The sequence below is a fragment of the Schistocerca gregaria genome, chromosome 2, assembly GCF_023897955.1.
Source record: "Schistocerca gregaria isolate iqSchGreg1 chromosome 2, iqSchGreg1.2, whole genome shotgun sequence".
NCBI lineage: Eukaryota > Metazoa > Arthropoda > Insecta > Orthoptera > Acrididae > Schistocerca > Schistocerca gregaria.
In genome coordinates, this window is record NC_064921.1 from 820,125,961 (window position 1) to 820,138,653 (window position 12,693).

General features: G+C 38.2%; 1 protein-coding gene across 1 annotated transcript in view; it reads left to right on the plus strand.

Moving 5' to 3' along the window:
* The window catches only part of LOC126335154 (sterol O-acyltransferase 2), a 176,275-nt gene that overhangs the window by 140,713 nt on the left and 22,869 nt on the right, over positions 1-12,693 (plus strand). Inside the window, exons 7-8 of the mRNA XM_049998127.1 lie at positions 2,215-2,378; positions 8,138-8,411. Of these exons, the coding sequence (XP_049854084.1) occupies positions 2,215-2,378; positions 8,138-8,411 (438 nt within the window). The remainder of the gene's footprint in view (positions 1-2,214; positions 2,379-8,137; positions 8,412-12,693) is intronic.

Sequence of the window (12,693 nt, forward strand, 5' to 3'; positions counted from 1 at the left end):
TTTGCTGTGAACAGGAAACAAGTACAATAAGGTATTAGGTCTGCAAAACAGTAGGTGTAAATTACTGCGCAAAGTAGGTTATGCAAACACCTAGCAGACACTGGTAATCATTTAGAAAGGAAAAAGATTAAAGTTTAATGGCATGATGAGATGATTAAAGACAATGCACAAGTTCAGATTAGGTAAGGATTGTAGGGGGGGGGGGGGGGGGGCAGTAATGCCCTTTCAAAGGAGCCATTCTTGCATTTGACTTAAACAATTTAAGAAATCACAGGAAAACTAAATCTGGATTGCCAAACATCAATTTCAACTACTGCACTGCTGAATTCCCACTCATAATCTTGGGTTGTGTCACTTGCACACCACTGTACATACTCATTAATGCTTAAAATGAAAGTATACTTTACATGAACTGTGATATACAGAACTAATACACAACAGAAATTTCATGCAGGCCAAAAGCAACAAGGGAATTTCCTTTAATTACTTGGCACTACCCAAGCCTGTAACAACTGAGCCATGTTATCCACCATGGGTTTGATAGCTCCTTGCCCTGCCCTCAAATGAAGAACATTTTCCCCAATTCTTAGCACAGTGGTACCCGCATACCTAAGTAACTTCTACAAAATCCTGTGCATACTCTTCTGGTCCCCTTTACTTGCCCTAGAGGTCTTATCTCGGTGAAAGATACAGTTGCATGCAGCAACTCCTTCTCCAGGTCTATTACTGGCTTTGCTTACCTCATCTGGTACAGGGCACACACAAAAAAATCCATGTCATCTACTGAATTTACTTCAGCACCCATTTTATTTGGGTATGGCCATGAACAGACCACCCACTTGGATAATATAACATATCTCTTGTCATGCAAATGAATTAAATAAAAAATTTTGATGTGCCTCAGGTACTGACTGAGGTGTATTGCAAATCATACAATTCTTAGAACGGGAATTTATACAGTTGATGTCCACACTTAGCTAACAGAATTGGTTATTGAAATACAATGTTGCTCATATACATACACTTCATAAAATCATGTGTTATTCAGTAACAGTAATTTAGGAAATCTATGGTACCTAATTTTTAATGGCAGAGGGTAACTTCTTGAAAAAGTCCAAAACCAGGTAACAGAGTTTGTTCATTAATTCAACTCACTTTCTGAAATATACTTTAACAGGACTTGAATTAATTCACAAACTGTCTTGAACTCCATTTCATAATGTTAATAACTACTGCTGTCCATTCTGTAACATTAACTATTGCGAACTTCTACAGCCATACAGCCACAGCTGCCATTTTTAAAATAAAATTTAGATGACACTTGGTGCTCACAGCATTGTTACAATCAATAATTTGTATAATTTACAGTAGAGAAAAAACTGTAAAAAACCATTTAAGTGTGGTATTTGCTCTACATAAATCATAAATGTGTTCTTCATAATTAGTTTCATAAAATATCGAGGCATTGTGTGTTGGATATTACATAATAGGTATTTATGACAGTATGAAAAAATACAGATTTTCAGAAGAATTAAATTAATAATTTGCCTGCCTACAATAATGGAAATTCCATTTATCTATCCTAATTTTTCTATACAAAATATGCTATCCCATGCTGTATTTAAGACCAGTAATTAATGCATCTTTACTTTATGAGCAGTTGTCTTTTTATAAGGCTTGAACAAAAATTTTATTGAGAGATTTTCTATATTGTTTCAAATGATATTAAATAATAATTCATGTAAGTTGAAACTCAAGATGTGACCATTAATATGCAACCATGCAATAAAATTAGTGTATTGTTATGTTTTGTAATTGAATGTATCATATAATTCAGTGGTTGAATCTCTATTCATAACATCACAATGGACACAGCCAGCCTCAGGCCATGTGATAACTGGATTACACAGTTCGAAGCATGTGAAATTGCAGCAATAGTCATTGGCACCAACCATGGTATTATTCAACTATATAAATTCAACTAATCATCACAACATCCACATTAACTGACTTCTATACACACACAAACCAAAATTGCTCTTTCCTTCTGTTCAGTTGTGTGGTGGATCTTTTCATGTGCTTGTACACTGGTCATACTTTCTTCTACATAGTATGGCTTTCTCTTGGTAATACTTATGTTCCATCCAGAATTTTTCATTATCATATTATTTTGCATTTATTTACTATTTGTTAATCTTACGTTTTGTATTGCAGGTGCGAATGATAATGAAGAGCTATGCATTTTTAAGAAGTAAAGTGCCAAAAGTTAAAATGTTCAAGCCTCATACTGAAGCCACAGATGTGCTACTTCCAGACTTCAATCATTTTGTGTATTTCATGTTTGTTCCAACCCTTGTTTATAGAGATTCATATCCAAGGTAAGTTCAACATTTTTTCCTTTTCCTTTCTTTATAGCAAATTTTCTCCTATAGAGCTGAAAACATAGAAATGAATATGTCAAAGTACTTTTGGAAATGTTTAAGAGTGTTTTTTTTCTTTCCAATGCCATTACATAAGATAATCACAACAAATTTCTTGATAAAATCAGTGACTTTGTACCTTGCCTAATGTTTTTGACTACAGTGAATTAAATCTTCATGAGGAAGTTCATACATATTTTATATAGTGTCCACAGGAGTTCTAAATTATGTCAGAAAGATAATAATTATAATAATAATAAAAACAATAATAATAATATCTGATTATGACAATTGTGTTCACTGTGTTTACGCTTTATAGCAACTAGCTAAACACCAAAAACTAAACAACACTTGTTGCAGTTTATTAAAAAACATATTTCAGAGTTAAGAATAATTTGTCCATCTGTTATTATAGGTTATCTGTCTTGAGCTGACTGCAATGTGTGTGTGGGCAGCATAGGGGTGTGGATGTTTACAATATGTGAATGAACCCACTTGGCTGACATGGGTAGGTCCTCCTGTGAAGGGAGAGTAGTGTCTTCTGTGAACTCAGCTAGTAAGAAAAGTGGCTCACTGTACAGGACTTCACCCAGAGAAGCATACAAATCATCTTTGTGTGGACCATGCAAATATTGAGTAGAACCCAGGGTAAAGCTTTTGATGATGATTCATTAGGGTGGCTTTAATGGTCCAACTCCATTGTTAAATGAATCCATTGCTCAGACTCCATACAACCATATGTCACCCACTGTCTATGTTGCATAATGTTCACAACTTGGAGTGACTGGAACTGTCACCCCTGGTCTTTAGCAAGGGGATGAGTTTCTAAAGTTATGCATCACTCTAAGGAGTATTTTTTGTAGAATACAGGCTATTTCAAGGCATATAGCATGCTTTAAGGCTCCCAGGGTCCTTGGTTGGTGTTTATAAACTTCAGCTTTGAGATAACCTCAAAGAAAGAAGACACACAGACTTAAATCAGGTCAGTGTACAGGACATGGAATGTCACCATATCATGAGATCAGATGACTGGAAAAGATTTCGCTCAAAATATTCATCAAATGTTGAGCATTGTGGGCTGTCATACTATCCTGCTGAAACCAAATGAGTCTCATGTACATTTGTTGAAGTTCTGGATCATGTTCACATACCATCCACTATTGATGGTAACAGCATGGTTGTTCTCAAAAAAATAAAGCCCTGTGACTTCCTCAGCACTGATTGCACCTCAAACTGTGACCTTATCACTGTGGAGAAGTGTCTCATGAATTTCCCCAGGATTCACACAACTCATATTCTGTTTCTTAATACATCCAGAAATTTGGAAGTGTGAATCCCATCACTGAATAAAATGTGCGCGTCTTGAAAAATGTTTTCAGTCAACTCTTCACAGGCTTGTCATCAATTTTGCCAGTCCTGTTGTGACAATTCTTGAGTGATCACTATTTTATATGGATGAAACTGAAAGTCTTTATGGAGAATCCAACATATAGTATGGCTAGACAGTGCAAGTGATGATGAATGCTTACACACTCAGTATTTTCAGGTGTTCTATTGGTCCTCTGTGCTCCAACTCTCTTTTCCATAACACTGCCACATCAACAAAAGTTCTCTTCCTGTAACAGAATCAATTTATGGTTGGGAACACTGTTTGGAGGGAGGATTTGATACTGAGTAGGCATAACATGCTGTACTGCAACTATAGACTGATTATCAGAACAATAGGTTTCAACAGCAAAAGCATGTGCTCATCTGATGACACTATGTTCACAACTAACAATGGTACCAACATAAACATCCACTGCTACTGTGACCTTGGAGCCCACTCCCGCTCTTTCATCTTCACCCCCCCCCCCCCCCCCCCGCCCCTTTTCTTTGCAGTACCATCTTCAAATGGGGATAATTTCCTGCTCCACCCCGTCTTCTTACAACTGAGGTCACTGAACACTTGGGCTCTGTTAAGTAGTTGGGTGAAGTCCTGGATGTGTGGAATAGGGTAATTGTCAATAATAGGGTGAGTGTTAAGCTGGCAATAGTCCCCACACAAATCAAATGAACTTTCCTTGAGTGTGAGATGGATAGGAAACAACCAGTGTCTGAGGGTCATACAATCCCAAAGGATAGCAGCTCATGGACAATCACCTTTCCGTGGTATAACTTATGCAGCTTGAGGTGGCAAGCTTTGTGAAGCATGGGAGGCCCCTATTTTGGTTATCTGGTGACAAGTATGGTTTGCGATCACCCTTAATGCACATCAGAGACATGCATGGTAGAAACACAGCTGTTATTGCGTGGAACTGCAGGGCAGTCAGACGAGACAATGAGACAAGGACTGTCACTAACCGTCATGTTTGAATGCTGAGGTTCTGCAGAGCTCGTGTTGGCTTCTGTAGGTGTGATGGAGTTGTGCATTGGAAGTGTACTGGTGAGGTTGCAGAGTGTGTGATGAGCACTTGATAGATTCTCCAATGCTGAGGTTCTGCAGAGCTCGTGTTGGCTTCTGTAGGTGTGATGGAGTTGTGCATTGGAAGTGTACTGGTGAGGTTGCAGAGTGTGTGATGAGCACTTGATAGATTCTCCAATGCAGTGTTGATCAATTGTTTGAGGTCATCATTGTGATCATGTAGGATGTTGATCTTGAAGCACTTGACTGTGAACTCAAGTAGAGAAGCCAAATGGGAATTCAATGAGGAGCTGTTGGATAGAGTAGAAAAAAGTGGGAGGCACAAAATGACAGTTTCACTGGGAGTGAGTACGGGGAGACGTGGTCGGTTGGGATGACGCTGGCATCTGCCCTGGTGTCGATAATAAAATAAAGATGAGATGTGAGGTCCTTCACAAATAGTCACCCACTGGATGATGTGTATGTGCTCTTCTGGAACCACTGTCAGGAGTCGTTGCAAGTCATGTTCCGTAGACAAACTCACATGGAGTGTTTGGGTAGGTGCCAGATCAATGCCAATTTCGTACTGTCTTTGAATGTGGCACGATACTGGCATAGTGGGTAGGTCAGGTGGGAAGAGCAGAGTGTGGTGTCTGTACTGTGCATCTCCCTCTGCCTGGAGGTAGTGGTGGATTCAGAAGTTGGCTTGTGCGGGGTCAGCATCAGTCAGGATTCTGGGGTGGGAAGCACGACCTGTCGACCACCAGGTAGCAGCACATTGTTCTGTTATGCAGCTGATCACTTGCAGCACCTGCCACTGGAGTGAGATGATGGTATGTGAGCTTGTGCACTGTTACCAATCAAGTTTCTGCAGCTGGAGTAACAGCTGGTAGTAGTTGTCTGTGGCAGATGATTCTGTGAGCATGGTTGCCCAGGTTAAGTTTGGTCTCCATAGGGACTGATGCATTGGGATGTAGGTGTAGGTGTAGGTGTAGGTGTAGGTGTAGGTCATGGAGGAGTTTGGGTCAAAGGATCCCCATGTTGATGTCAGACATAACTTCCACATCCCTGATAGTTTGTAGGTGGCCCTAGAGCTCAGAAGGCTTCCTAGACCCCAATTCTCATCATGGAAGGCTTTGGCTGGAGGGCACAATAGGCACTCAGTAATAATCAGTTTCACCATCTTGTACTTGTAGTGTAATGGTTATAATAAAAATGTTCCACCAGTGAGATCTATAAAGTTGTATAAGTGGCTGACCTCTTATATAAAATGAGCATTACCATCCAGGATGCTGAGATGGTCAGTTAGTTGTTGACCAAGGCAAAACCATATTTTTTGCTTGTACTTTTGTAATGAAGGCTAGAGCCACAGAAGAAACATGATGTTTGACATAACCTTGTGTGTGAGCCAATGCTGGTGTTAGCATTTCCCATCATGGCAGGATCATAGAGGTTCGGTAAGTCAATGTTGGCCCAGAGCTAGTTGTATCCGGCATAAGATTAGGAAACACAGGTGCCGTATCACTCCACTAATGGCAAGTCATTGTCTTCAGGAACCATTATGGAGGAACATATGAAATGAGTAGCAAGGCCGGGCGCTGTAGCCGAGTGGTTTTAGGTGCTTCAGTCCGGAACCGCACTGCTACTACGGTCACAGGTTCGAATCCTGCCTCGAGCATGGATGTGTGTGATTTCATTTGGTTACTTAGGTTTAAGTAGGTCTAAGTTCTAGGGGACTGATGACCTGAGATGTTAAGTCCCATAGTGCTTAGAGCCATTTGAACCATTTGAATAGCAAGGAAAACAAGCAACTCAGGGTCACCAATGTGGGCAGACATTACTACAATCGATCATGGTAGAACAGTAAACTCAACTTTCATAAGAAGATAATTAATGCACAGTGGAACAAAAATGCTCACCAACAACAGGCTAGAACTGAACTGTCAAAGTTCTCTGATCTCAGAGATATTGTTATTGTTTTTGCTTTAAAAGTCAATTTGCTGTTGATAGCCACCACAAACTTTTTATGCTGGAGATCAAAATGTACAGAACAGCTTCTAACACCTTTTGTTTTTTCTAAATTTATTTGAATTCCCTTTCTGATGTGGACTATAGTTTTCTTTCTGAAAATGCTGTATTATTATTTATTTTTGCATATATCTGTTTGTTCTTTTGCAGTTATATTTTTCGACATTGTAGTTTTTAATGATTACCTGTTTTTAACAGGTATTCTGGCTTGGTCTATGTATTGTAAAGTAGAGGGTCTGGCTGAGCAACCTCCCGTATTTGGAGAGTTTGCTATCTGAGTTGTGGTGGGGATGGTAATATGGTGGGAGTATCAGTCAACGATGGTATAGATGGCATTTTCAGTAGATCCAGTGGCTTGACTAGGTGACCATCATGCATTTGTTGTGGAGGAGTATACTTGTAATGGTAGTTCTGTGATTACTATGTGGCGAGCATTTCATTTTCACTTTGAATTTGGCTGACTTGATTATGTTTCTGATAGAAAAAAAAAAAATTGAGTTTGGTACCCAAAATTCAGCAGCTTCTCCACTGGAAAGAAAATCCACTGGCCAACATCAGACTGTTATGATGGAAAATATGGCATGTATGAGAGTGTTCATCCAGTGATCTTAATTTGAAGCATTCAGCTGCCCTGTGATAGTGTGGTAGGAGTGTAGAAGAATCCTGTATAGAGAGCTTCACATGCAACCATACAAAATGATGGTTACCCAAGAATTAAGTTAGAGGGATTTTGAAACTTGAAGAGCTGTGTATGAGGAATTTGTTCATAACATTCCCCCTACCTCTATTTTGATTGCTTTTGATGAGACCCATTTCCACTTGTCAGGTACCAGAAACCAACAGTTTCTGCTACTGAGCAGGAAATTCATCAATTAATACATTGTCATGTGACAGTTTGGTGTGATGTAGCAAAGTTTGGTGTTTTGGTCAATATTTTTTCAAAGAATAAGCCATAATGGGATTGGTTAATTCAAATGACTACTGTCACATGATAGATACCTTTCTTCAGCCTAAGTTAAACCAGTTTGTTGGGGACCATGAATAGGGAGAAGAGAGATTTTGACAAGGCGCAGCCACAGCTCACACTACTCAATATTCTCTAGAAATGTTGAGAGGGTTATTTCCTAGATGTCTCCTGCCTTCACTGTTTGCTTGTACCTACTTTTTAAAATGTAGAATTTGTTTTTGCCAGACCCTGTACTATTCTTTTATACTTGAAATGAACTAATAGAGCATATTTAGGTAAGAGCAAGTGTTTCATATTATTTTTAAATGCTGTTTCATTCTGTTTGATACTGACTTGCAGGACTAAGGAAATCCGCTGGAAGGTGGTGGTGTGGCATCTGACAGAGGTGTTTGGAGTAATATTCTTCATTAGCTTTGTGTTTGAACGAAGTTTGGTACCTATGTTCAGAAACTTTGGGAAGCAACAGCTATCTCCTAAGGCAATGGTTGTTGCCATTTTTGGTAGCATGGTTCCTTCAATTACTGTATTTCTTTGTGGCTTCTATTGCATTCTTCATGCTTGGATGAATGCATTTGCTGAAATAACAAGGTTTGCAGACCGCATGTTCTACAAGGTATGATCTCCACAGTTTTTAAACTAACTGATTAAACAATTTGTTAATTCCATTAGATTTCTGTATGATATTATAAAAGAAGAACCTTACTTTTTAAGCATGTTGTGTGCATATTTTTATTGATCCTGGCAAGATTCATATTCATAAATGAGGATATTTATTAGAAATTACTGGTACTTTGTAAATGAACATGCTTAACAGTTATAAATAAAACAAGAATGATATTGTAATGGGGAAACTTCAATGTGATTTAATTATGATAAAGGAAAGTCCTGGGTGGAATACAAATAATGGACAAAGCAAACATAGCCACATATTACAGAGGGTGTAACAAAAAGGTATGGCCAGACTTTCAGGAAATATTCCTTGCACATAGAAGACGAAAATGTGTTACATGGCTGTGGGTCTGGAAATGTTTTATTTCCATGTCAGAGTTCAGTTTCTACACAACAACACATTCATAATCTACTTTGACATTAACCTTCATCCATTAACAGCACATTTGCAGTAAAGTGTGGGTTGGCACATTCTTGAATTTACAGAAGTGTAACCATGCAGAAAAATCATCTGCTGACAGTGTCTGCACATGCTGTAAATGGTATGGCCACTGCAGGCAGAAGAGATCTAATGTTCAGCTAGGGGGCAGCATTCTTTTTATTTATACACTGCCTACATTGCAGGACAGAAAACATCCTTAAGGTTGAGCTTCTTTTCAAGTGATTGAGCTTCATGTTTGACCATACCAAGCTGCAGCTGAGGTGTCAGTTTGACAATACAATACCATTGCAGTGACTAGCATCAGATTTGTGTTCAGTAAACTTTGGATCTGGTGTGTGTGTGTGTGTGTGTGTGTGTGTGTGTGTGTGTGTGTGTGTGAGAGAGAGAGAGAGAGAGAGAGAGAGAGAGAGAGAGAGAGAGGAAGTTTCGAGAGAGAGAGAGAGAGAGGAAGTTTCATATCAGTGTACACTCCACTGCAGAATGAAAATTTCATTTTGGGCAGTAGCTCTGTTTCAGGTGCAGCCTCTTGAAGCAATGTACAGTGTTAAAGTGGTGGTACTACAGACATACAAAACACTGAAATGGAAAAGTGTAATGAAGCACTTGAAACACTTTTGTAGATCCCACATCATCATCTGAGGAGTGCAGAGTCTGGTAGCTTGCATCATGCATACAACTCATGCCAAACAGTGGTCAAAGTGTGGTTGATGCGAGTGTCCAAGTTGCCACAGGGTCATTTGTAATGTGTGAGAGCCAGGCACAGGGATCCAAAATCAAAGTAGATGCATCTGGATCTTATAGCACGTCCAGTAGTAGGTTAGTGAATGATAGCCATTGTTATGGGATATCCAGAGATTGTGTTATGTGAACAGGCATGTGTAATAGTACATGGTGCAGATTTTAGCACTGTTTGTTGGTTAAGGCACAGGTAACTCTGATGATGTACATCACTTGATGGAATCCATAAGGTGCAACTGCATGGGACACTTGCTGCAACAGGCATAGTGTAAGAAGGCTGCATTATAAGTGCGTACTAACCTGGAACAGAACAAAAAGTTCTGTCAGTGCAGTCATCACAGGTAACCAGTGTGATAGGAAGTAGTACAATGAACGTAGATGAGGTGATAACACTTCATGATGAGAAAGTGCAATACAGAACATACTTATCACATGACTTCCGAGACCAAAGAACTGTCTTTGCCATGCCACTCGCAGACACTCCACTTCATCATGGAGTCTCTCTGGTTGGCACTGTCACTTACACTGATGTCCCCATGTACTTCATGTTTTGAAAATTAGCTGGGTCATATTTTGCTATTTTTTATGGACTACAAGACTTTACTAATATCTGGTTTATGAAAGTGGTTAGTTAATTATAAAAGTGTACTGGACATTATAATGCTTCCATTGTAAGAAATTCCATACTTATGAGTACAGCAGCCATCTAGAAAATCATCTTTCATTATTGTAAATTATTCAAACTCTTGATCAGTGTCTCATTTAGTGTGAGGCACCATCTGTTTCAGAATAAATAACAACAACAAAAGGACAGTGTTAATGTTAAGAATCTTGTAAATATTAAGACAAAACAAGCAATTGAAATTATGAGGTTCTGAGCTTCCAATGTCAGTTATCTCTTGAGTTAGTTTAAAGTAATTTACAGTATGTTGTCAGAAAGAGCAAAACATCAGCTTTCAAATAAATGGTGACAGTATTTTGTGTTCTATTAGCTCAAACTGTTCCTCCACTACTTACTACAGTCAAAATTTCAGTTGGCCATAACTTTCAATAAACTAAGCTTTTAGTGAAACTACTTGTATCATTGGGATCAGTAAGATAAATGTAACCAGCTAAACTATAAAATTAATTGCAGCATTGCCTAAATAATGTCCTGAACAATTCATATATAAATTACAAATTGTGTGTGCAGCTGCACTAAAAACACAAGAAAAAAAATTAAATACTCCAGGTTGTAATGTCAACACTGTGAGGAAAGATAATTGCTGCTTGCCATAAAAATGACATCTTAAATTGTAGACAGGCACAATTGAGATAAATACACAGTAGCTTTTGGCCAGAGCCTTAGTCAGAAAAAGAAAGAGGAACAGAAAGAGAGATACTCACACCATTCATTCACACAAGCAAGCATACCTCATGCACACATGACCATAATGCCTGGCCTGAGCTGCCAGAGTTGGCAGTCATGTATAGAAAAGGTGTGCTTCCTTGTGTGAATGAATGGCATGTCTCTATCTGTTCTTCTTTCTTTTTCTGATGATGGCTGTGGGTGAACGGTAAAATGTAAGTCTTTTAATTTTGCCTGTCTGCAACTTGACATGTCATCTTTACAGCAAGTAGTAATATACCCTTTTTCACATTAAGGAATAAAAGTAATTATCCATGTGAGTAGGAAATGTAACAGATAGTTACCGACTTCCTATGATCCAGTGTAAATTGAGTTAGGAACTTAAATAATGTAGGAGAAATGGTTCTGTTATTCAGTGAATGGTCTTTCCTCATCTTAAATTATTTATATTCTGCTAAAACTTTCCTTACTAGGTTTGAGAACTTGTGCATTCAAGATTTTAACTGAGAATTAATAAATTAGCTTGGTACTCAGTTTCATTCATATCCCTTGTGAAACACTTGCTGATTCTGATAAATATTTAAATATTGTAATGTATGTTTTTCCCCTCCTTAGTTTTAAAGTAACTGCATAATTGCAGTCTTTCTTCATGGGCTGCTTGAAATACACACAGTGCGTTAATACCTCAGCACATCAAAGCCTATCTTATTGACCATATTGTTACAGCAGCAATGAATAATAAGGTTCAGTGTGTTCTGTCTGTTGATGCACCATCTATTTTCTGTTACTTACTTTATCCACTTAACCTGTCTGGATTACTGTATAATTGCAGTCTTTATAGCAATGATGACAATGAAGCAGTATAGTAGCTGGTAAAACAAATACATGTTACTGGCTTAGAGATAAAACCCAACTGCTTCGATATTTTGAGAATACGCTACATTTCTTGCTACGGAGTACAGTATCACTGTTTGTAATTAGAGTAAGGTTTTATAGTTATTTAGATATTATAAGAGTACACTCATTCTGAATTCTCACTAGTACTAATTTATGCTGTAATTATCTTATGTCAACAGAAATACTGAAAGGAGACCACTCACCCAAAAGCAATAGCACTGAGTTGCTGACAGGCACACAAAAAGGGAAAAAAAGTTAGCTTTCAAAATAAAACCTTTCTCAAACTAGAGAATACAAGAATTTGTCCCAAAAGCTAGCAAGTGTTCTTTCTTTCTTTTTTTGTGTCTGCCCTGTCAATGACTCATTGCTTCTCCTTTTCCAGTGAGTGGCAGCTTTCCAGTTCTTGCTAAATGGAGAAACAGTTACGTTCTAAAGTTCCCCAACATATAAGATTCAAAACTCAATGTCTGTAAGGATTCCAAATCTCCATAATAAGCTATTAAACATCTGTGTAAGAATGTCACACTAAATAAACAAACCTATAATGCAGTACACCCTTGGTAGTGGCGATACTGCAATGTATGGCAAAAACTATACAACAAATATTGTTTTATGAAGTATGAAACCTTGTTACAAATGCTTTTGTACTTCAGACTAAATGATAGGAATCACTTATGGTAATTAGGCTAAAAACTGTGTTAGACATTCGTCCATTAGTCAGCACCAGCAGTCTTCACTTCAACTATGTGGCCAATATAACTGAAATGATTTCAATACACAAGAGAGATCACTGACAATATT